At 43.0% G+C, this 25,606-nt stretch overlaps 1 protein-coding gene across 1 annotated transcript in view; it reads right to left on the bottom strand.

Annotated features, from left to right (window-relative positions):
* Positions 1–1,024: 1,024 nt before the first annotated feature.
* LOC108573842 (dynein beta chain, ciliary-like) overlaps positions 1,025–25,606 on the bottom strand; it is a 25,279-nt gene continuing 697 nt past the window's right edge. Inside the window, 35 exon segments of the mRNA XM_017936319.1 lie at positions 1,025–1,319; positions 1,580–1,728; positions 2,224–2,580; positions 2,703–2,899; positions 2,959–3,086; positions 3,413–3,714; positions 3,786–4,067; positions 4,365–4,627; positions 4,710–4,732; positions 4,951–5,532; positions 6,341–6,810; positions 6,877–7,180; positions 7,763–7,932; positions 7,997–8,293; positions 8,358–8,620; positions 9,278–9,627; positions 9,693–9,957; positions 10,287–10,763; positions 11,472–11,833; positions 11,898–14,291; positions 14,978–15,542; positions 15,926–16,454; positions 17,674–17,919; positions 18,263–18,292; positions 18,513–18,661; positions 19,173–19,553; positions 19,613–19,884; positions 20,502–20,856; positions 20,941–21,258; positions 21,931–22,474; positions 23,023–23,290; positions 23,365–23,606; positions 23,713–24,140; positions 24,593–24,999; positions 25,412–25,606. The exon segment at positions 25,412–25,606 is cut by the window's right edge and continues 33 nt beyond it. Coding sequence (XP_017791808.1) covers positions 1,025–1,319; positions 1,580–1,728; positions 2,224–2,580; positions 2,703–2,899; positions 2,959–3,086; positions 3,413–3,714; positions 3,786–4,067; positions 4,365–4,627; positions 4,710–4,732; positions 4,951–5,532; positions 6,341–6,810; positions 6,877–7,180; positions 7,763–7,932; positions 7,997–8,293; positions 8,358–8,620; positions 9,278–9,627; positions 9,693–9,957; positions 10,287–10,763; positions 11,472–11,833; positions 11,898–14,291; positions 14,978–15,542; positions 15,926–16,454; positions 17,674–17,919; positions 18,263–18,292; positions 18,513–18,661; positions 19,173–19,553; positions 19,613–19,884; positions 20,502–20,856; positions 20,941–21,258; positions 21,931–22,474; positions 23,023–23,290; positions 23,365–23,606; positions 23,713–24,140; positions 24,593–24,999; positions 25,412–25,606 — 12,859 coding nt within the window.

The raw sequence follows: 25,606 nt of genomic DNA, 5'->3' as shown, positions 1-25,606 counted from the left end.
CCCAGCAGGGCACAGCACGAATGCTGGGCTGCGTCCGCGGCCGTGGTATTTATATCTGAGCGTTGCTAAGTGTTTTCCCGCGCGAAACCGCGAGACTCCCGCGTAAAACCACGAGTCTCCCGCGTAAAACCGTGAGTTTCCCGCGAATCGCGAGCTAGTTTGTTTTGGAAGCTTCTATCGCTTCGCGATTATTTGATTGTCGACAAGGATAGAGTCGTCCCTCTCACTTCCTCTCGCGGAATGGAAATTTTTGTCGCCGTTTTCGTTGATGGTTGTTACAGTTTAGTTTTGTTATTTTAATACCGTTTTCATTTTTATCTTCATTATATCAATATCGTTTTCGTTTTTATTTTAATATTTTAATACTGTTCTCGCTTTTATTTTAAATATTTCAATACTGTTTTCATTTCTATTTTTACAATTTCAATATTTCTTTTGCAAAATAGGAAGGAACGTGATAAATAATCGTTATTTCATTCGTGAAACAATTTTTTATCGCAATACAGAAAACGACTTCGCTAACTATCGCAATAGTGATTAATCGTTAAAGTAATCGTTGCCTCGCTACTCCACCCTGTTTGCACCCCCGAGTATCTCTAATATCGATCGTTATCGAAAGCTTCGAAGGGACAGGAGGCTTTTGTCTGAAGGAATGACGGATAATTTCTTCCTCTTCTGTCTTTCCATCGAAAACGGAAGCCAGGGATCCTCCTAGGAGACCTCGCGTCGATTTTCTTCTGTCTCACGGTTTATTAACTCTCGGTCGATTAGTCAACCCCCCGTTGCTATCCTCCTCTCGTCGATGGCTCCTTCGAGATTTACGCTTGAATTATTCCCTTCTTCCACCGCCCGCAATCACGGCCCGCTGTTTATTCGAGTCGTTGAGAAAAATCGCTGCTGTTGTGCTTCCTACGAACCACCGATCTCGGCACGTCTCCCATTATCAATGCTATCTCGAACAATACTCTCTTTATTCCTACGCGAAATATCAGGTACAATTACGACTGTTCTACGGTAGATAGGTTTAAGTTTGAAGAAGTAAGGCTACTCCAGCTAACGTCCACTTCGCAGGCTTCTCTTTGCTCTTCAGATTGAAGGTCCAAACGTAGGTGGGTCCTCTGGTTCGAGTTTTGTAGACAGGGCACTCGTACATGTTCCTCAGATCCTGTTTATCCTGAGTGATTGCTCGAACGTTGATCACTGGCATCGCTGGGAACAGTTCTTTGGGTTTCGAGTCTACTATGAGGCCAGTTTGAACGTCCCATCTAGCTCCTTCCATGAAAATTCCGTGGATATACGCACCGTCCCTTGGAGCTGACCTAACGTTAATTTACATTAATTTAACCCTTTAATAGTCTAATAAAATGATGAATTACGGTAGAAAAGATTTATATTTCACGGGTATTTTTTTTTTCATAATTACGCCGTGTGTAATTATTTTTAAAACAAGGGATACATAACCCTAATAATATCTCGTCACTTTTTCACTTTCTTCCTAAGTGTCGCTCTTCAGTTAAACTATGCCCGAGTCTCACATGTGACAAACTGTCGAAGGGTTAATAAGATGAGGTAGACGTACGTGAACTCTTCTTTGTTCTTCTTCGTCACGTCACACTGTAGACACATTTTGTCAAGTGGCAACTCATGTCTCCTAGCTGTAGACTGCATGATGGCTGTCAATAGTGACTGAGGGTTGAAGAATCCTGCTAGCCAGACTGAAGGAGGCAACTGGAACAATTATTCCTCTTAACTACAAAATGCACAGTTTCAGTATTTAACAAATATTAGGTGTGTGTGTAAGGAAATTCTCATCCATCGAATTGCGTAAAATTGATGAAAATATTGTAGTATCGTAATTTTAGGAAAGAGTAGTTTTAAGCAAATGTGGCGAGCGACGATAGCCAGACGAGAGGCCCATGAAGGGATGAAGGGACAGTGTGTTTGGAAAATAGTATTATAGTTATTCTTATATTTTCTAAAATAAACATCTATTTATATTTCTGATCCCACAATATAGATATTAACCCTTTGAGGACGATGGACTCGTATATACGTTCACGAAACATTACGAGCGCAAGCAATAAACTCGCATTTTTTTGAGTAAGAAAAATGTGATTTTCGGATGATTTAGCTTTATGAAAAAAATTGAAGTAGCGACCACAAAGGGCTAAGAATTCGAAGGATAGTTGAATAATTTTATTAGCAATTTTATCTTCAACTTACAACAAAGTCTGAAGACCAAGTTTCCAGCTCTCTGATTCTTAACAATAAGTCCACGAACCAAGCAGCAAGTCCTAATAACGATGGATAGGCTCTTTGTGCCCAAACAGGTGGCACTTGGTCCAAAAACACCGCGTTCTCCAAGTCTTCCATGTCTGAAGTGATGGTTAGCTCACCCTTCAGGCCTAAATCCAGCTCACGAAGCGAGCGCTTTATCTCTGTAGTCAGATAATTCATTCGTTCACACTCCTGGAACGCTACGATCACGTACGGAGTCCTCTCTTCCACTTTTCCCATTATCTCTGCCATGTTGAACTCCTCTGGAAGCTTCTCCATTATTTCGTCCAGCACTTGCTTTACCTTGAGACAATTTTTCGTAAATTGTGAAAACTTATTTCGATTTTTATTTATGAAAATTTTCATAAATTAATGTTTACCTGTGACGTGGAAGGAAATTACTTTACCTTGTCTTCTCTGGTCACTGTTTGACCACCAGAGCTACCTGCGTCCCTAGGCTGCATCTCGAAGACAGTCTTGAAGAGATTCTCAGCAGTCATCGTGAGGAACCCTATTTCCGCGTTCGGATGTAATCCATACAAGTAAGGAGATTCTGGAGGCATCGCTTCGTCGATGTAAGTGTGGTAGCCAATTAGGTCGGTGTTAGGAGGAGCTGGGAATCCTTCGAGATGGAAGATTCTATTAGAAAAAAAATTGATTCTTCAGGTAGAAATGTCTTACCTGGAGCTAACAGCAATTCTCCATCTACTAATTCGGGCTGCATGAGTTCCTCAAGGTAGGAGACACATAATCTCCTGTCCCAGTCGTCGGTTATGTGTCCTCCGTACATGATCTCTCCGAATAGATATCTTTGCGAAATAATTTCAATTAAATCCATTTACTAATTATCCTCATTTATTATTCCACCGAGTTAAAGTCATAGTAAGTCAAAATTTCCTTACTCTGAGACACAGAGAATACTAAAAATGATCAAATAAATTAAAAAAATTAAAAACTATATAAAAATTTTTTAAATTTCCTTAATGTCGTCAATATTACGCTCTTTATAAGTTATTTAATGTATGTAACCTGCGTTTCAGCACTTAGCTCCAAATTTTCGCAAACATCACTTAACACCACCATGACTCTAACGAAATTAAATTCCCATTTAACCCCTCATTTAACGAAGACACACCTTAGATCCTCCCAAGGCACCTTCGAAGTAGCCTCCAAATAATTGTACAAAACACTGACACTGATGTGCAAGTCTCCAACGTTGAAGGGGTAGATCTTGTTCCAGCCCTGAGGACCAAATTTCCTGCGTTCTGCGACCACCGCGTGGAAGTAACACAGAGAAAACAGTATAGCCTTGAACTCTGCTTCCTTGCTGCACATCTCCAAGGTCTCCTGGGTGAAATTGTCCAGAGCTTTGTGCAGGTTAGCCTGCATCCCTGTTGGTGGCTCGTTGGTAATCTTAATAGACGACTCCAGGATACCCTAATTCATCTCCCGTTAATCTTTCAGTAGCTTTTAAAGTAGTTGCTAGTAATACCAATTTGAAAGTATACCTGAGGAATTATGTGACCTGCTGGTGTACTGGCTGGCTCAGCGCTCATGAAAACCCTGTAATCTTCATGTGAACCTTCTGCTGCTATTTCTAACTTCTTTTCTAGCAATGGTAGCCATTTCTTCACTAAATGGATGTTCTGTAAAACCACCCACTGTCCTTTCTTTGCTGCCACGTCCATTGCTTGCTCTGCCACTGTCTCTTGACCCTGACCAAGCGACACGTTGTGGAAATTCTGGTTGTCTAAGGTGTAACCTGAGCGACGACCCAAGTCCTCCACGTCCTTAATCGAAGATTGACGATAAATTATGAAGGTTGAGGTTTATCAGGTGTACTAATTAATTCGGTGTCTTTTTTCGTAGTCTTAACGAGTTTATCGACTGTTTATTTTGTTCAGTGTTATTTTGTTTATCGACTTGTTATTTTTTTTTCAAAAAGGGAATTCCGTTAAATGGAAAAAGTTGGTCCAAAATAACGCAGATTATTTTCGATATTAAAGCTGTGTTCAATTTTTTGTAAGTGAACATTGAAGTTTGCGAAGAAAATGCGGCGAATTAATTTGTTTGTTTAGCTTGGATACCTTGAGAGGATTGACACCAGGTGAAAGGATGAAGAAGATAGGCGTAGAGGGACTGGTTTCCTCGAAAGATTTGGCGAACTCGACTGTCCTTCCCTCGATGTATCTGGATCCAAGCTTCTCCTCGATGAACGCAGCGATTGCGTAGGTCATTCTGTCGGGTCGCAGTGCTCTGAGCATGCAGAGACGCTGAATGGTCGTCTTGTTCTTCCACTCCTGCGGGAATTTCTCTCGCTCCGGGCACTCGCATTCCACAAGCTAATTCCCTTTCTCGGGGAAATCTGGCTGATAGCAGAGTCCTCGAACTCTTGCATCCACCAGTTCGGAGATTATTTCATGCTACTCGGCATTTTTTATTTAATCCTTCGACACTTGGGTAATATTTTGAATCTTACGTTTGTCAAACAACTTGTTCCAACTCTAAAAATTTAATTCTTTATTCCATACTGTCGGATTTAACCCTTCGGTCCCTATTTTACTCAATATCTAGAATCTCACGTTTCTCAAGCAAATCCAGAAAAGTGAAAAAATTACAACGACAATCAACGACCATCTACCATCGTTACAAACGAGCCTATCAAACCCGAACGAAAGGAAAAAGTTGAACGCGATTTACCGGAACTCCTCTCTGCCTGCCAGACTCCTTATCCCACCCCAGCTGGTGTTGGAAAGGAAATCCACAGGGGAGGTGACGTGTGGCGTGATTGGGAACCGTAGTAGGAAGTCGAGCTCTCCGGCGGTCACCTCGTTCCTCGCCAACAGTATCTGAAACGCCATCTGCGACACGAAGATGAGCTTGTCGCACTCGAACAGCCCTCTGGTCGTGTACATGAACACGGAATAGGTGATGCACTCGATCAGATTCTTCACTCTCCCGGACACGTCTTGGGCGGGGTCCGCCTTCGAGATGGCTTTCTGAAACACCACGCTGAAAGCTTTCAGGGAGAATTGATAAATTGGATTGATGGTGTTCAGGTCGTTCAGTATGAAGTAGAGGAGAGAGGCACGAGCTGCCGCTGGTCGATAGAGCTCTCTCGCTGCGTCGATCTCGCGACTTGTGCCACGAGCTTCCGCCACCTTCGACTCGATTTCCGCCGCTGTCCTCTTCGTCGTCTCCAGATTTTCTACCAGCGAGGTGTCGCCTAAAACGTTGCTGCCCGCTGACGACAGTCTGCGGACAGAATTGTTTCGTCGTTCTGCAGAGATATAGCTTATTAGTTATTAAGGTAGTAGTACAACCTTAGTGATAGGTACTCGAAAACTTTCCCTTCTAAGGGTTGTGGAAAATATCTTCTTCGAATTTTCAGACACACTCGAACGTACCTGACTTATTGTGAGCCAATGAGGATTAGCTTAACCTCTTCAGGGACGATTTTCTTTAAAATTAGAAAATATTGATCTATTGGTCGATTTTCTCTATCGACCAAATATTGGAATTTTCGAAAAATTTAAAGGTACGCATATGTGTCGGTGTCCCTGAAGAGGTTAAAGAACCTCCGCTATAAATTTCGTCCTTCCCAAAAATTCGGACTTTCTAGAAATAGCACCTCTACCCTTTCAGTAACCGATCAAACCTCCGATACCCACACCCTTGCAATAGAAACAAGTAATAGTAATTTTTGCCGACGTTACACGCATTTCGCGACAGAAAAAGTTGGTGTTTAGAAATTACACTCTAATTGATAATAGTAAAATTGAAAAAAATTAAATGATCCCACAAATTCGTACCGAAAGCGAGCAATATTTTAACGAAAAACCAAGGAAATTCTATAAAATCCTACCAAAAAAATAGGAAAAAATTATGAAACGAAAAGGCGCTGGTGTGTTTTTGTTCTGAAATTCAAAGATTCCTTGGAAACATCGATCTAAACTGTTAAATTCGACAGGAACTTACGAGATGACCTAATTAGAGTAACCCAACGACAGTGTGAAAATTTCCGAGCAGACAGATCTCGAGGAAAGTTGGCAACAGCAGTTACCTCGACAGGAGGGAATCTTCCAAACTGTTAAGCGTGATCTTGAAGTCGTTCTGCTGCCTGGTGAGCTCAGCCTTCAGCTCCTCGAGATCCGGCCGTTCCGCCTTCACAACTTCAGCGAGCAATTGATCCTCCAGGCCGTCCCTCGTCACCGTGAAATTAATTAGGGTAGTTTGAGCCTGCATCTCGGGCTTGTAATGAGGATTAGCCAGCTTCGTGTGCAATAATAATCTGAACAGCGGATTGTACTCGACCTCCTTGTCGCCGATCTTGATCGCGCGACCCTTCTTAATCAAGTTTCTACCTAACAACGGATCCAACACAGGATCCACTGTTTCACCGATATTCTCCACTAAAACTGTCGACCCATTTGCCAACGATTGCTCTATCACGTCCAAGTAACCCTTCTGGCCTAGCCTAATCACACGAAGTTCCTCGCCGTACTTCTGTTTGATCCATTTGATACCTTGCAGCTGAGAAAACATAGCAAAACGAGATTTTAAGATTGTCAGACGAAGTTGTAATAAGTAAACTTCTACCTGAGGATCTATCATCAACGGCCATCTGTCTGAGTTTGTCAGAATGGTAGCATTTTCCGTGGACATTCTGTCGTTCGGCAGTCCTTCGTTGTTCCATTTGGCTATCTGAGTGTCGTTGGTTAATAAAGACAGAGGATCTAGACCTTCTGTGATTGGAACTGTGGGTTCTATGGTACGTAGGAATGGTAGCCATTGCTTGTGCTGTAAATCCTGACGGAATTGCTTAGTGAAGCACCCCACGTATGAGATAAAAGCTGTGACTAGGAGAACGTCGCCTGGTAGAGTCGAAGCTTGTTGCATGAAACTGAAACAGTTTTTCGTAGAAATTTAGTGTCTACGTTTTCAGGTAGTGTAGGAGGTTAATGACCAGAGCGGGCCGAGCTTGCTTTCGTAGAAAACCCTGCGATACGAATAGGCGAAACGGGGCAACGAAATCGGAAGGCCGTGGCCTTCTCAAGGCGAGTTATTAAACAAGAGCGAGTGTGTTTGTGCGAATGCGAGGGGTGTGAGTTTAGCGAGAGGGATTCGTTTTTCTGCGAAGCGATAAAGCGTTATCGGTGTTGTTTATCCTAATTATATTTTATTAATCTCTAAATGCGTTTTGCATTCCGTTTCCTACAGTAGTTTAGGTCAAAGTACTGTGCGTCCACGAGAAGATGGCAAACGGGGTGGCACAGGGACAACGGAAGTACCTCACTTGCAATACCCAAATCTTCTGCCACACGGTTGCTATAGGATTCGATTCGTCATTGCGTTTGGCAAATAATGACACTATGTGTGCCTTATTTCTACGATTCTGTTAGAGAAGGTGGGCTTATGGGGGTATGACCCAATCAGACCTGCATTCCTTCTCCTTGCCATCTTCTCGTGGGCGCACAGTACGTACTTAGCGACTGAATCTGCCCATCGAATATTCTCCGAGGCTAATCCCCCGACGAGTCTATTAGCAAGAGCAATGGTAGCGTTGGTAGCGTCAGCTTCCTGCTGGCACTTCAGCTTCTCTGCTGTCGCCTGCTCGAAATCCGCCGTCAACTTCGCCAATTGCTCCTCCAGTGACTATTACAAAATCGATATTTCAAGTTGGATTCGTTGAAAATTAAGTACACTAGCAATTACATACGACAACTTTGCGTTTGATAACACTGAGTTTCTCCTGAGCAGCGGCTAACTCGGCGTTAGCCTGTGCCAGAGCCTTTCTCTTCGGCTCCACGTCGCAGAATACTCCGTAGAACTTGATGATGTTGATCACCCAGGCGCAGAGACCAGCAGCCGCAGCTGACTTCGATCTGACGAACTCTGGTTCGAATTCGGAGTCTTTTAGGTAAGGTTGGATAGCCTTGATCACCTCTGGATGAATGTTCTCCTTGTCGTAATTAATCAAGGAGTCCAAGAAAGTGTCTACTTTGGCCATCATGATCTGAAGAAGAGCGGGAGAAGGTGAATGGTTTGGTAGAGTCTATCTGTGAGTTTGTTCCAAGTACCTTGGCAGCTTTCCAACTCCTGTCCTTTGGTATTTTACCAGATGGAGCCAAGAGGACCATCACAGCTGCAGTGACATTGGTCACAGCCCCAGGTGGCGAACCGAACGACTTCAATTCCGTGAGATTCGCTTTGTTCAGCGTATTCAGAGCCTCTTGGGCAGCCAACAGAGCTGGCTCTGCTTTCACCAGGTCCATCTCGCACTCCTTCTGCTTCTTGGACACTTCCTCTGCTATTATACCTACTTTGCACTCCTCCTCGTCGGCTGAAAAAAGAGAAACATTGAATGCACCGTGCAAGGCTCGATTAACCCTTTTGCACAATTTTCACTTGAAATATTTTCTTATCTGAAATTCAAGGAATTTTTTCATTAAAAAACTACTAAAATTGGGCGATAAAGTAGACAATTGTGGCTATTGTAGGATCGGGGCCTCTATACTCAAATAGGGAACCGACGAAGAAAAATAGAGAGGGCGTTATTGGCGTAATGTGCAAAGTCTCGGCTTGCTAGCCTGGAGGTCGCGAGTTCGATTCTCGGTTGGGTCCCTCAACTTTTTTCCTTAGTTCCTACAAATAGGGACTCGTCCGGGATGGAGGTTTCCACGACTACATGAAGCCAGGCGATGAGAAAACACGAAGAGAGTGTGTACGTCTCCAAAACAGAGAGCTTCGGTTGAGTGCCACTGAGTGAGAAAAGTGTGTTGTTGTGCCCTTATTAGGTCATTCGAGGATGAATGTCAGTGCAGTATGGTCGAGTGTAGGATCGATCGGGGTCTCCATACTCAAATAAGGAACTGACGAGGAAAAATAAAGAAGGCGTTGTTGGCGTAATGCACAAAGGTCTCGGCTTGCCAATCGGAGGTCGCGAGTTCGATTCCCGATTTCCTATACTATTGACACCAGGGTTAACCTGCAAATTTACCTATAGCCTTCTCAGTCTGCACTTTGTCAGTCTCAATGCCGACAATGGCTATCAACGCATCAGCAGCCTCGTTCTTCTGCTGCAGTTCCACCTCCTGCACCGCTAATTTCTCCTTCAGCTTGTCCACCTGCACAGCCGTAGATCTGAGCTTCTCCAAACCGTTCTCCAGCCTAGCCACTCGGCCCTTGAGCTCGTGAGCCTTCGTCTTCAGCAATCTGGTGTACAAACTGATCTGCTCGAGGAACGATTTCGGTGTTGTGTAGTTGTAACGTCGCTCGCTGGCCAAATAATGCTTGCTGGCCGCGTTTACGCTGGTGTGAGCGTGGGCCATGAATTTCGCCGCTGATTCCCTGCGTTGATTTGTTGCTTAGAGTGTCTCTGTTCGATAGAATCGATAGAAGAGAGGATTCTCTACCTGTAACTTTCCGGGAGTTCGTTCAACTCCTGGAGGAACCTCTTCGACACGGACATCAAAGCTTCCTGCGGCCATTCGTGGAACCAGTTGATCGCCGTGCAATTTATTATCGCTGGGAACTTTCTTGAACGCACTCTTAGAGTAGAGCCTACAGGGGAGAAGCACAGGACTATTCTCAGCTGCCTGCGAACCCTGTCGATGAAGAACTTCCAACAGTTCTCGCGAGTGTCCAGCATACCTGCGCCTTTCACCTCGTTTCGGACACCTGTTAACAGTTTTTCGTGGAAGTTTGGTCTCTTTCGCATACTTAAAATGTTTGATCTTCCCGGTGAAAGATTTTAATTCGTTATTTGGCACATTCCCTATCCGTGTTTGCTTCAAGTTCAGAGTTTTGTTACCAGAAAACTACTAAAATTGGACGATAAAGCAGACGATAATTGTGATTATTGACATAAGGGTTAAAGAAGAAGAAACAGAGTGCAGAGTGATTTTTTGTCTAACAACATAGACAACCATTTCTCTAAAATCTCAGCAAGATACTCATTTCCCTCCAATTATCCTACAATTCTTAACCATCCTGCACATATCACAGACCTGCTATAATGTTCTCCACTTCATCCTCAGCGAATAAATCCGGCACCTCGCCAGAAGCGAGCATGTCATTGATCAGCACGAGAAATTGTTCGTTCGCCACTTGTGCATCGGTCATCAAAAACACCAGACCTAAATTCTTCAAGCCAGACTTCGTATACAACACAGCTAGCTCGAGCTTCAAATCTGCAATACCGTAGCCCTTCTTCAACTGAATTTGGAACACCTCCAACGAGCTTATGAACGCGGCCAATCTCGATAAGCTCTGTTTCCCTGAACCACCAACTCCCACGAGCAGTGCACTGCCTCTCGGTGACTCCAGGATCCTGTTTATCCTGCAGACGTGCATCATCGCGTCCTCGAACAGCACCAGATTCATTGCAGCCACCAGGTCGTTGTAACTGACCATTGCTTCGGATAGCAATCGGTGCAGCGTCGCCCAGTCCTTCACTGGCATGTACTTCGGCTCTCCAACTCCACCTGTAATTCAGAAATTTGTCCCCTCTCTTCGTTCTATCCTTGGAATATCCCAAATTATATGGAATTTGTTAGAATTCACTGATACGACGCGCATATACGCTTTTTACGACGCGTAAGCAAGGAAGGACTTTTGAATCCTGTTTTATTGCACCTCGTGCTGGCCTGAGGACTCTAAGGAAGCAAAAACAGTCGTTCTAGTGTCATACTCACGCTCAGGACCACCACAAAAATTTACATAATTCCGTTCAATAGTGCATTACTTATTTACTAGATCACACATATTTCCACTGTTGCTATTATTATCCTCCTCGTCTCTTCCTTCTGTGTTGGATGATTGCAAAAGTTCGTGGCCGACTTTCAGAGGTGGCGGGAACCTTATCGGCACAGATGTTTGTTTTAGCGTAATGTTAGATTCCTATCGAAAGATACACCGCTTGTGTTTTATTTTCAAATAATTATTCATTTCATTTTACGAGTTTCAAATGAAAAGTGCTTTTGCAATCGTCCAATAGTATCGGGGCCTACGTACTCAAAAGGGAAACCGACAAGGAAAAATAGAAGGGGCGTTATTGACGTAGTGCGCAGTGTTTCAGCTTGCCAATCTGAGGGTCGCGGGTTCGATTCCCGTTGGGTCCCTCAAAATTTTTCCTTGGTTTCTACCACTTTTATCTTTAAAATATTCCAAACCTTTGGAAGTCCTTTATTTACCCGCAAAATGACAGTAGATATTAGGCTTCTGCAAGACAGCTCCTTCGTCCACTTCTTCCACGTTCTTCTTCAAAATATCCAGCTGCAACTTCGAGAAGCTCTCTATATCCTTCTCGTCTGTCAATTTATCCCCGTACACTCTGTGAGTCTCGTGAAGCCAGAGTCTGATCAGGTCCAGAGAAGACTGCAGACACTCGTTTCCGCTGAACAACAATCCTTGAAAACAGTTCGATAGATCTCGAAGGTTGAAGATGTAGTGGAACTTCACCGCTGTTGGGAGGAACATTTGTGCACAACGATGGTGCAGTTGGATCGATCCTTGCACTATGCTGTTGCACAAGTCGATAACGCAACTAGGAAACCTAAAGCATTGATAAATAACGAGAAACATCACCTAAAACCACTTGTACAGTCGTCAGAATTTACCTATGCTCGATGTTGGCTAAGTGCTGTGACAGAATAGAAGCATAAATCGTCGTAAGGGATTCAGCGTTAGGAAAACTGACTGCAAACACCGAAAAATGCCTCTGCAACCTTGGATTTATAGTAAAAGAGCCAGCAGTGGGATTCATGCAGCTGACGTACTGACAATTGTGAATATCCTTCAACGTCAGCTTCGTTCTATCGTACCAATGACCATAATCCAGGTGCTGACGAATTAGCGTGTGTGGTTGAACTGTTCCATAAGCATCCACCTCGGGCATATTCATGTCGTCGATGAAATACACCAAAGTCTTGTTCCCTGGTGGTCCATAATTCCTGCCAGCTTTCTTCTCCAGAGATTTCTCCAGGATCTTCTGTAGCATCTCCGAGGAAGTGTAGAAATTGAAGGGGACATTGGACACCGCGTAATTCTCAGGCAACTGCAGGAGTTTCTCAGCTACGAGCACTGTTTTTCCACTGCCAGCTGTTCCAACCAGCATCACAGGATGTTTCTCAGCCATTAATAGGTCTAAGAAGTACTTGATCCTGATAGACTCAGCTGTGTAAACAAGAACAGCTTGTAGAGGCATTTCAGGGTCCAGTTCGAACTTTGGAAGACGTTGAGTCCATGGAACGAAGCTCTTCGTCTCAGTGTCGATATAGTAATCGAACACAGTACCTTGAGAAGGGAACCTGACTTGCTTGAACTCGTTGGTCCACCATTTACTGAACTCCACTCGATAGTCGATCATCTGATCCTGGAACATGGAGGACCCAAACGCCCATACAGCAGCGAAAACGAAGTACAGTTCGTAGTGCTCCTTCAGAAAATCACAGGAAGTCAGTTCTGGCTTGAGTAAACAGTGAAGAAGATGGCAGAGCATCTCAACGTGAGCCATGTCAGCAATCGGAGTTATCTTCTTGAACCTGGTCCTTAAAGTCTCCAAGCAAGGAGGAATATACTTGTCGAACAGCATCACCAAGTTCGATTTCTCTATCGGAGACGTTCTCCTCTCCACCCAGCTGGTGACGTAAGGATTCCAGCCTAGATCCTGAGGATTGATGTAAAGAATGCCTGCTCTGGACACGGTAGCAGGTGTAGCAGTCCTCAAATTAGAAATCTCAAAGATCAATCTCATCACAGGTGTCAGAGCAATCCTCTCGTTGCTAGCCAAAGTCAGAACCTTGTTATCGTCCATGACAGTGTTCAAAGATTCGATCCACATAGGATCTATGTCCCCATCCAGAACGATCCACTTAGGATTTTCTCCTCCTAAGTTAGCCTGTTCCCTCATTATCACCGAGAAAAGTCCATCTTTCCACTCCCTAGTCGCTGGATTGATTATTCCAAACAGTTCGTCGTTAGTCACAGCCTTGGGATTCAGATCGTTGTACACAGGCTTTCTCTTCATGTTCTGATACGTTCTAAACAGCGTCTTCCACACTTGCGTCTTGCCAGATCCCGCGGTGCCAACGATAAACACAGAGTGTCTCACTTCCAGCAGCTCTTCCAGCTGAACTACCTTGAGTATGAAGCCATCCTCCGGTTGCAGCAGTAAATCTGCAGCAGCCTGCTTCACCATCTTCTCGAACTCGACGTCCCTCTTCCTGGGAACGTCCAACGCTGGGAACAGATCGGCTATCAGTCCCATGAACACCGGAAGATCGTCAGAGACGACTTTGGGAATATTGAAGTCCCTGAGAGCCCTCATCAGCACTTGCTCTTCCGGTCTGCCGGGATCTCCCCTCTTCAAGCTTCCGGCGACCACGAGGACAGACTTTATCGCTCGTAAACCCCAGTCGTAATGATCCTGCTTCGACAGCAGCTCTTTGCACAGCGTGTACAGCGTGATGAACTTCCTGGCGAGGATCCTCGCGTCCTGGAAACCCTCCGCGACGAGCATAATTTCGCAGATCAGCTCGAAATCAGGCACGACCATCGCGCAAGGTCGGAACAGCGCTTTCAGATTCTCTGGAAGCTCTGTACGTCCCGCGTAGCCGGGATTCATGGTGATGAATATACCGACAGTAGGTTCTACGCCGATTATCTCTCCCATGAAGTTGAATTTCTCCTTTTTGTCCCTGATCGCGTCCTGAATCGATTTCACTTGAACGGCTACCACTGAGAGGACTTCCACCGTGATTCTGTTGAACTCGTCGAAGCATCCCCAGGCACCGGTTTGAGCTAGACCTTTGTAGATGTTCCCGCAGGATTTGTAGTCCATCTGTTCGGAACAGTTGAAGACGTAGACCATTATACCTAGAGCTCTGCCTAGATCTTTGGTGGTTTCTGTTTTTCCTGTGCCTGCTGGGCCTGCCGGACCTCCGCCCATGATCAGGTGAAGAGACTGGGTCAGGGTTATGTAGCATCTGTCTGTCAAAGGTGTTATCACCAATCTGTACGGAGAAAATGGAAAATTGAGCGTAGCAGTTGGGAGATTTTTGAAAATTAACCCTTTCGTTACGAACGCTGGATATATCCGGCATCCAAAAAGTGTGGTAAAAATGCCCCTGAACCACGTGAAACGTGTGATACGTCAATTGAAAGAGCTTCGTAGGAAGACCATTTCCTGAAAGTTTTAACCCTCTACCCCTATTATTAGGGTAGTTATCGACCTAAACATCATTCTCATTTCAGACTTCATTTCTTTTGTTCTGTCCGACAAAAAATTATGAAAAAAATCTGAGATACTATAGCCAGAGTGTTACATACCTGAGAATCTTTTACATACCGAGCAGGTAAATTAAGATGTTAAAGACCTGAATGAGACTTTTACCTGTAACCGTACTTCCAAAAGCGGCTTTCCCCAGAGGGAAGAAACCCTAAATTGTCCTAGCTGCACGCGATTAGAATCAGTTTGACTTTCGCTGGATACAACAATTCTTCCTACGGTCCTGGCCATGCTTCCAATTACTTATCTAATTATATCATACTAAAACATGGTTACTTTGACGCCTGACCGATTTTACGACCTCGCTATATCGTGGCCCTGAGTGTACACTTTTGGCGTGGGATCTCGTTCAGTGGCGGCGTAGCGAGAGGGTTAAGCGCGAAGAAGGAGGAAAAGAGACGTTCTTCAGACCTAGGAGTGTTTCCTAGATACTCGTGAGAGTATTTAAACTGCGCGTCGCAGATATTAGCGAAGCAATCCTTCTCCTTCTCGTCCCAACGATGGCGAAGTTGGCTCTGCCACTGGAAGGCCTGAGACGTCTCTACTTTCGACTGAACCAGCTTGGCAACCACGTCTCTCGAGTGCACGTCGATCGTGCAGATCGTCATCACCTTCTGTCTCTCTTGTTTGGTCAGTTCGCCGATTAGCAAAGTGATCAGTATGCTCAATTGAGAGATCTGTTTCTTTAGGTAATCTTTGAGTGAATTGTCGTAGCCTTCTTCCAGCCTGGCGAACGCTATGTTCACCTCGGTGGTCCACCAGATCTGAGTTCCGCAAAGAGAAACCTGAGCTGGATAGTCGAAGAGCCATTGCTCTCGAGGTTTTTCTTCGTAGGCGACCACTGCTTCGCTGAAATAGTGTCTTATGGTTATTCTCATGACCTGTTGGAGACGGTTCAGCCAAGCTTCGACTGCTCCCTCGCAGCTCATCTCGCAGTTTGCGAATTCTACGTACTCTCCGTCTTTGGCGAACATACCTTCAAAGGAGATGGAGATTTGTGTTCTTGTGAAAATATGTTTAGCTCGTTTTTGGTTGGGTTTAGAGCGAAGGAAAAGTGGTGGAATGGTTATGGAAGATAGTACGTATTAGGTGATCCCATAAGTTCGCGCCGAAAGCGAAAAATATTTCAATGCAAATCCAAGGAAATTCTATAGAGTGCTACGAAAAAATAGGAAAAAATTATGAAACGAAAAAGCGCTTCCTTTTTCTTCTCGAATTTAAAGGTTCGTTGGAAATATCGATCGAAATTCTAAAATTCGACAGGGACTTACGGGACGACCTAATATTTCCTCGAGAAGGAGAAAATTCTCAGTGATTTATGGAGAGGAACTTGGAAGGAAGCAATTTTATTTGGCATACCCGATACACGTTTCGAGACGGCCTGAACGTCGTCGAATTTCAATCGGGCCATAGAGTCGAACAATTTGGTGAGATGCCTGGCCACAACCTCCGGTTGATTTCCATTCGACAGGATATCCAGTAAATCACTGGACGAAACGAAGTAGAATCTAGGGAACGCGAGACGTTTCGTTTCGAGATACTCAGCCAAGGCTTTCTCGCAGAGCACCAATTCCTTCTGCAGGATATCGAGAGAAGAGACGAGGCCGTCCTTGTTCGTAGCCTCGACCACGTTTGGCGTTCTCGACAGTTCCTCTGTCATCCGTTTGAATTCCTTGTCGATTCGATCGAACCTCTCCGCGTCGACAGGTAGTTGCCTTCGAATATCCTCCGAGGAGGTGAAGATACTCTCGAGGTGCATCCAGGTGCGTTGCACTTCGAACCAGATAGTCGTTACTTGGTCCGCGATGCTCAGTTTTCGTTGCCAGCTGGACACTTCCTCGAGGAAGTGGGCGATGAATTTCGATGTGATCAGATTTTGCAGCTGAACCTGGGGGGATTTCGAGAATAGACATTTATGGAAGTGTTGCAAATTGAAATGTTTAATATTTAATATTTCAGTTTTATTGGCTGAATTTCAATATTTGAATTCGAATAGTTTGAACTTGATTGGCTGCATTTCAAATTTGAATACTTTCAATTTTATGGGCTGAATTTTAATTTTAGAATTTGAATATTTGAATTCGAAAAGTTTGAATTTTATTGGCTAAACTTCAAGTTTTTGAATTTGATTGGCTAAATTTTAAATTTGAATACCTACTTTGAATTCGATTGGCTAAATTTCCAATTTTATTGATTGAATTTAAATTTTAGAACTTGAATATTTAAATTCGAATAGTTCGAATTTGACTGGCTAAATTTCAAATTTGAGTATTTCAATTCGAATAGTTTGAATTTGATTGGCTAAATTTTAAATTTGAATACCTACTTTGAATTCGATTGGCTAAATTTCCAATTTTATTGATTGAATTTAAATTTTAGAACTTGAATATTTAAATTCGAATAGTTCGAATTTGACTGGCTAAATTTCAAATTTGAGTATTTCAATTCGAATAGTTTGAATTTGATTGGCTAAATTTTAAATTTGAATACCTACTTTGAATTCGATTGGCTAAATTTCCAATTTTATTGATTGAATTTAAATTTTAGAACTTGAATATTTAAATTCGAATAGTTCGAATTTGACTGGCTAAATTTCAAATTTGAGTATTTCAATTCGAATAGTTTGAATTTGATTGGCTAAATTTTAAATTTGAATACCTACTTTGAATTCGATTGGCTAAATTTCCAATTTTATTGATTGAATTTAAATTTTAGAACTTGAATATTTAAATTCGAATAGTTCGAATTTGACTGGCTAAATTTCAAATTTGAATATTTGATTTCGAATAGTTTGTATTTGATTGGCTAAATTTTAAATTTGAATACCTACTTTGAATTCGATTGGCTAAATTTCCAATTTTATTGATTGAATTTAAATTTTAGAACTTGAATATTTAAATTCGAATAGTTCGAATTTGACTGGCTAAATTTCAAATTTGAGTATTTCAATTCGAATAGTTTGAATTTGATTGACTAAATTTTAAATTTGAATACCTACTCTGAATTTATTTATATTCGAAATGTTCGAATTTCAATATTTGTATTTGAATCTTTGAATATTTGAATTTGAACACTTAATTGATAATTAATTCACTACGAAATAGTACCTGGTTCTCTTCCAGAGTTTCTATCAATTCTTCACTGGCTCTTATCAACGTAGCCCCAGTTCTAGCATGGATCTCCTTCTCGAATTCCATTTTCGACCACGTAGCATTTAACTCCCTCATATACCTCTCCATCGACATCTCCTTCACAGCTTTGTCCACGATATTCTTCACCTCCTCTTCGCACTCGTGAAGATTTAACTCCAGCAAATCCGCCAGCGTAGTCGATTCGTCCATGACAAATTTCACCTAAGCGCAGCCATCATTGCTAACCATATTCTCCAACATACACGCGTACAATGCGATCGTTCGTAAATAATTTCTAAATAAAACAGTCAAGCAAGGTGTCGAAGAAATGAAACATTCTCCATGAAAAATGAATTTATTCAATAAAGTAAATATACAGTGAGATGTACATTAATAAAAAATAGCAGTGTTTCGTGAGACGTAAGAATTATTTAATCATACACGTGCTGCATGCACCGACGAGATAATTCATTATTTTAAATTAATCGTGACAGTGACTTATAGAACATCAGTGCTCGATAATTTTAAAGAAGAACAACGTGCGCGTATTTACAAGTGGACTTACGGTCATTTCTGGAGTCATGTCGCCCAGTTTCTGCAACACCGATAGCATATGTACAGCGGTGCAACTAATTCTAACACCTTAGTGAACACTTCCACGAAAAATTACCCGATCCCGTAAAAATTCCCATACAAAAAATCCTCGATAAAAAAATACACAAATTTTCCTCGGAAAGAATACGTCACGAGCGTCGACACACCCGAATCGATCAGTTTCGCAAACCTATCCTTCGTTTTCTCAACCCTGGAGATACCTTGGTGCTGTTCATCAACTGTCTCCAGTGTCTCTCCCTAATCGCAGGATTCTGGAGCTCGGCAACTGCCCTCAGAGAAGTCAGCATATTTTTTACAGTGGCCTCCAGCGATACGAAAGTGTCCCAGGACCTCATCTCCTTGTCCAGAGCTGGTAGATTTAATCAACGAAAATAAAAGCAACGAAAGATGTCAATTGGAAGAATTTCGTTTTCAGAAATGGAAGTTAAGCTTTTTTAACGAAGAAAGCTTGGAATTTACACGGAAAAATTTCATTCACCTTCTTCCTCTAATTTCCGTCGCTCCTCGAATAATCGAAGGTACCGATTATAATCGCGCGAGATAGGGCAATTCAATGGAGAAAATGTGCGCAAAGCTACAAATTTGAAAAAATTTGTCACTGTGCACGACAGTTTTCAGAAACGGAACTTAATTTCTTTCAACGAAGAAAATTTGAAATTTACGCGAAAAATATTAAATTTGTCTTCCTCTAATTTCCGTCGCTCCTCGAATAATCGGAGGTACCGATTAGAATCGCGCGAGATAGGGCAATTCAAGGGAGAAAATAAGAAAGATACAAATTCGAAGAATTTCCTTTTCACAAATGGAACTTTTTCAACAAAGAAACCTCGAAATTTACTTGTCGATAGATCGTCACTGACCTCTTATCTCCTTGGCGAACTTTTTACACTCGATGTCCATGTTCTCCACGTCGATTTTCCTCCACGGTGTGGTCTTCCAGCCCTCTATGCTACTTCTGACAATGTTCACGTAGTCCCAGAGCTGTTTCAGCATCTTCAGCTCTCTTCTGCATTGTCTCAACACTTTAAACTCTGGCACCATCACTTCGAACAGCGAAGCAGACTCTTGGATATCCTTCATCTGTCGCTCCAACATCATAATCTCTTTGTGACCTTCGTCTAGAAGTTCGTAAGGATTCTGACAGTCGTATTTGAAGAAGCTGTAGCGTCGAAAGGCTTCTCTGTAGTGAGTTATCGTCGTGTCGAATGCAGAAATTCTTCCTCTTATCCTGGACACCTCACCTGTGGTGTTTTTTTGACTAAATGTTGAGAAACTTGGGAGCAGAGTGTTTTTGAAGTACCTGCTTGCAGAGGAGCCACTTGCTGCTTCACCATGAGTGCTAGTTTTTTCGTGTTGGACCACTGTTCGGGTAACTCTTGAAGCAGGACGTTCACTTCCTCGGGAATGTCTTGATCGTAGAATTTCAAGAGTTCTATCGTCTCTTCTAACGGCTGGAACATCTCGTCTGTGGTTGGTTGCCTCTCTTTTACCTGGAGAAGGTAGCCCATGACACTGACTATGGCAGAGTAGTCTCCTGGGTGGATTGGTTGGAGCAGTCCTTCGTCTGCTCGCCTGTGAATTCAATTAAACGCTGGATACAAGTAACGAAAAATAAACTTGAGGTCGTGGGGAAGGAAAGAAGATGAGCAATGCAATGTCTCTATTGCTGTTGGAATAATCGAAGGTGTTGATTAGAATCGCGCGAAAGAGGGCAATTTAAGGGAGATAATTTAGCAAAGAAAGATATAAATTTGAAGAATTTTGTTTTCAGAAATGGAGCTTAATTTTTTTTAACGAAGCAAGCTTGGAATTTGCAGGAAATATTTTCCTTTGATCCTCGAATAATCGAATGTATCGATTAGAATCGCGCGAAATAGGGCGATTCAAGGGCAAATTCGAAGAAATTTTTCATGGTGCACCAGTTTTCAGAAACGGAATCTAATTTTTTTTAACAAAGAAACCTTGAAATTTACGGGCAATTTAAGGGAGGAAACATACACAAAGAAATATATAAATTTGAAGAATTTTGTCATGGTGCACGACAATTTTCAGAACTTTCTGAAACTTTGGAAAATATTTTTTAACGAAGAAATGTTCATTCACCTTCCTCTAACTTCCACTACTCCTCGAATAATCCAAGCCACCGATTAGAAATCGCTGAAAATAGTGCAGTTCAACGAAGAAAATACCTAATAAAGGATCCCAAATCCGAAAGACTGGTGGTCACGCGATCTACCAGATGCCTCTTGAACATGCTCGACCATTTGCAGACCATGTTCAGCACGGAGTGTCTGAAGGGTCTTAGGTCCACCCTGAACCAGCCGCAAAACACTTTCGACGCGTCCATTTCCTCGATCTCGAGATAGAGGCCCTCGTAAAGGTCGATTTGCTCGCGGAATTGCTCCATTTTCGGCGGCGACCTCGTTGGCCCCTTGGGATCCTGCACGGCCGCCATCTCCATTTCCTCCATCGTCAATTGCCGGCTATATTCGAGGAACTGTTGCATCACCATGTCCCTGTCGTCCAACCACAGATAGGCGTAGCCTGATAAAATAACATGACAAAGAAAGGGAAGGACAATGCTGGCGCGAACGTGTCTACGCGACCATCTCCTCTACACGTATATACCTTCGAAATTGTTGCAGAATTCCGTAGCTTCCTCTACAGCTCTTCCCACGTTGCCCATTATTTCGTTCTTCATTCCTCTTATATCTGGATCTTCCTCCAGCTCCTCCGAATATCCTGCAGAATCTTGCTTCAATCTTGGTACCAACGCAGCCATGCCAATGATGTCGTTTAAGAGAGCGAGGATCAATTGATCTAGGTTTTCTGGATCCTCTGGTTCTAGGGAGGGTACGTAATAGAGATCAGGCTCTCTTAGCTCTAATTTTGCTTCGAACAGCGGCTCTGTTCTTCCGTTCGAGTCCATGTTCTCTACTAGGTATCCTGAAGTGGTTAAAAAAGAGAAGAGCGAGGTTGTAACTGAGAAAGTTTCATATTTCAGACTCTGTCGCTCTGATTTCTTTTCCTGACTGTGTATCTAAGGGTCGGTTATTCACTGTTTCAGTGCATAAGCTGATGTGCTGTAGATTAATTAAATTTTGCAATCTTTAGTTTTACGAGTTAACCCTTAAACACCCTTTTGCACATTTTCTCACTTAAAATATTTGATCTTCCAGGTAAAAGATTGCAATTCGTTTAATTCGTTTGCTTCGAATTTTCTTGTCAGAAAACTACTAAAATTGGACGACAGAATAGACAAGAATTGTGGTTATCGACGTAAGGGGTAACCCTTTGCACTCGAGAGGCGACTCAGAAGCGACATTACTATTACATTTACCATTTGGTGAATAATTAACGGAGGCACACCTGATATTTTCCAGGACAGCAGGTCTATGGACACCTCAGCAACGAAACACTTTGAAAGAACCAACTTCTAACGAAGTGTTGCAAGGTCTTGTATACCATAAAAATATTACATATGTATACCCTTATTTCTACGTTAGTTTAAAACAATTTCATTAATTGCATCGAGCAAACAAGCTCCGATCTGCTACTTCCTTATAGAAAAAAAGGGCCTTCGAGTGCAAAGGGTTAATTTAACCTGAAGCAATTCACCTAACGAGCATCCTACAGCTCTTCTAAGCGACTCCATGACGATCTCATCGACGTAGACGACGTATCTCAGCCAAGGTTCCTCCGTCTCGTCGGTCACGCGAAACAGAAGTTTGTTCTCTTGCAGCAACGAGTGAATCTGCTCGGCTGCCCTCTCGACCTCTCCGTAACGTCTCGATACTTTCTCCGGTTTCTCTTCGAACGACAACAAAGCGTCCTTGCGACGATCCTTCCTCTCGATGAGAGGAGTCCTCGACCACGAGTCCAGCGTCGTTTTCATCCTATCGACGTTCGTCTGGGCGGCTTTGATCCGCGACCAGAGGCCCTCCACGAGGCTCGACAGCTCCTCGATGTACTCTAGAACGCCGTGGGATCTCCAGGATAGCTCGGTCTCGCCGCGAGACACCAGGCTATCGATCCTCGTTATCTCGTTCTTTATCAGCTGGAACTCCACTCGCCGGCTCGTCCTGCGGACGTTGTTGTAGGATAACACGGTGGCGCCTAGGAGTGTGCGGTACTTCCGGAAGGTTTCTACGTTCTCTGATACCTGGTGGAAAGCGTGAACGAACGCTTAGTGTAATTTTAACGAAAAGAAGTGATTGTAAGTGATTTTCTGTAGCTTTCTGTAGGAAGGAAAAGCATAAAATTTGCTTTAAAATGTGACGAAGGAAATTTATTTCTTTAATTCATCGTAGAATTGGAATTCTCCTAAAAAAGAAATTCGGTTCCCATGTCTTTTAGTTCTCGAGATATTTTTGTAGATGGTGTAATTTTAGTGTAGAGTTGTCACTAAGATAGGAAGAAAAAGCATCAAATTTGCTTTGAATTTATTTAATTTTTTATATAGTTGATCTTAAAAAATAATTTTTTCCAAGTTTCATAGCTCTCGAGATATTTTTCGTCCCCAATTTTCAGACTGTTTTCACGTCTTCAACATGGATACGTGTCGAATATTTTTTGGAGGGACACACAGTACTAACTTCAAAGTGGAAACATTAAAGCTAAAAGTTGAAATATTGATTTATTAAAAAATAGAATATACGGAGGAACGGAAGAGAATGCGATAGAGGATTTTTAAGATCAAAAGGCAGACACCTTTATTGCCTCTTCAGGGATGTCAGCACGCGACATCTGTTTCAAGTAGTTCACCTCCTTCAGAACACCCAACAGCTCCGGATCAAAATTCAGAATAAGCGTAGAATCTTTCTCGCGGGCCAATATATTTCGATTTAGCCCAATATCCACTGTACCAGGTACACTCTCAGCCCATTCTGTGAATAACTCGTCCTCCTTCTCTCTGAAAATCTCGATCAGTCTCTCGTATCGTTTCTCTATATTCTTACCGTCCACGCTGTTCACTATACTGCAACCAAAAGGACCCCGTTTTCATTTCTATACCACACCGATAAATGCAAATTTCCATCTAAAATTACTCACGGATGTTGAACAGCTTTAAAAGATTGGACAGGCAAATCCACACGTTGTCGAAGCATACAGGTGAACGTTAAAGCAGCAGCAAGTGGCGGAAGATTGATCAAAGCACCTCTGGTTCCACGATTAAAAAGCACTTCGACAACCGTCAACTCGACGTTCAACAATTCTAAAATCTTCGAGTAACGATCTCTGAATTGTTTGCTTATCACTGGTCGATCCAACACAGTCCCAGCGATGTTTATCAGCTGCAAACCGGAAATTCGTTCGTCCAACCGTCTCTCCTCGTCGAAATGATTAAAAAATAACGGAAGAAGGGAATGTAACAAGGTTGGGAGGATTTTTGAAGTGTACCTTAAAGACGCTCTCGAGGTTTCCACAGTCGTCGAAGGCCTGGCAGAGGATGGCCGCCAATTTGCTGTCGAGATCCGTGATCGACTCGTTGAACTTGACGCAGTCGACCGCGAAAGATTCGTCGTCCGGCTCGAGGGCGTCGTTTGCCCTCACCGTGAAAGACACGAACAATTGCTGAAACTCCTTGTACACGTTCACGATCCTCGTACTGAGGGATCTGCCGAGAATCCCTCCTATCTCGATCTTCTCCAATTTAGAAAATTCCATAACCGTGTTGAACAGCCATTCTATGTCGATGAGACGTTTGAGGAAAGCGTCTAGTCGGGTGAAAACTGCGCTGGAATTGAAGGTCCAGGGTGGCGCGTGAGGTTTCATAGCGGGCATCTCTTTTCTCGCCTCGAATTCTCTTTTGAACTCTTCGAGAATCCCTGTGAAATTTAGTTTTCGAGGCTGGAGTTTCTTCTTTCTCGGAACTTTCGTTCGGATTTTCAGGGCGCTAATGTGTCAAGTGAACCAGGATCGCTAGACTGTGGATTTTGATGCATTTATGGAAATTTTGAATATTACAATACTTAGTGAATGAAACAATTGTCCATCTAGCTTCCATTTCTTAATTAGGTGTAGAAATGAGTTCTTTCCGACTTCTGAGTAAGATCAAAGTTTCGTTTAAAAAGAATTCAGAAATTGAAAATTATTCAAGAATCGAAATAATTTCCATTATCGTCAACGACCTTTTGCCATTTCTCTGCGAATACCATCGCGATAGAAACTCGGTGCCTTTCCGAAATTCCAAAGAATTCATTTCTAAATACACCTAATAATTATATTCATAAAGATATGCATAAAAATCTTGTCTAAAAAATCACGGTTCGATCGGAACCTCTGGATATCTGTACACGTTGCAGAGCCTCGTCAACGTCGCTCTGGAAGATGGAGGTCGGGTCGAGGAATCGGCGAGCCTCTTGTATCAACAGGTTGCAAATCTGTCGAAGCACGATGATCACCTTGGAAGAGGTCTGATAGTAACCAGAGTTCGACCAAGCTAATCCAACGGCGTGTATCAAGGTGGCCATTAGCGGCTTAGCCTCGGAGAAGTCGATCTCCTCGACAGCTTTGAAGAACTTGGCCAACGGGGTTAGATACAGAGATATCTCTCTCGCCTCGGCCATTGACGACACCACGTTGTCGAACAGAGTGCGGAAACAGGGCAGATACGCGCTGTCTGTTTTCTCTAGGATGCTAGCCATTTTTTTCACTCGGTCCTCTTGCAGTTGGTCGTAAATGTACCTGAAGGAGACACCGCTTTCTGAATTTTTTCTAATTTTTTTTCGGCACGACTGTGATCACTCGATGCGTAAAGGCTTGGTAAACTGTTCGAAACTCAGAAAAATTGGAGCAAAAGAATATTAGTTATTATGCGAAATTTTGACGGGTGACTATAGTTACTCTTAGTGAGAGAAAGGGGAAACAGTGGCCACTTGATGCGTAGATAAATAATAAATTATTCTCGTTGAGAAACTTGAGACATTGAAAACTTCTGCTGTGAATACTCAGCACCGTCAATTATGTGAACTACCTCCGTTAATTACGAATAACTGTAGTCAGTCGTCTTTAGTAATAAAAGGGTTAAATTGCTATCAATGAGAAGAAATTTTTTCCGTGAAAGCAGAGTATTTCGTAGAAATGAAGCATCGTCTACCTTAAATTCGCGAGCCTGGTGGACCAAAATTCAAGCTCGACGTCGGGCGTCGGGTTCTGTCCGTTGTCGAAAGCGTCGCCCGACTCCTGAATGACAACGTCATTCACCAAGTAGGCCCACTTTATCACCACACCCTCGATAGCGCTCTTCAAATACAAATCGACCGCCTGTGAGCCCTCTGAACACACCAGCTTC

Source organism: Habropoda laboriosa, unplaced genomic scaffold (assembly GCF_001263275.1).
Source record: "Habropoda laboriosa isolate 0110345459 unplaced genomic scaffold, ASM126327v1 scaffold111, whole genome shotgun sequence".
Taxonomy (NCBI): Eukaryota; Metazoa; Arthropoda; class Insecta; order Hymenoptera; family Apidae; genus Habropoda; species Habropoda laboriosa.
This window is presented reverse-complemented; position numbering and strand designations above follow the sequence as displayed.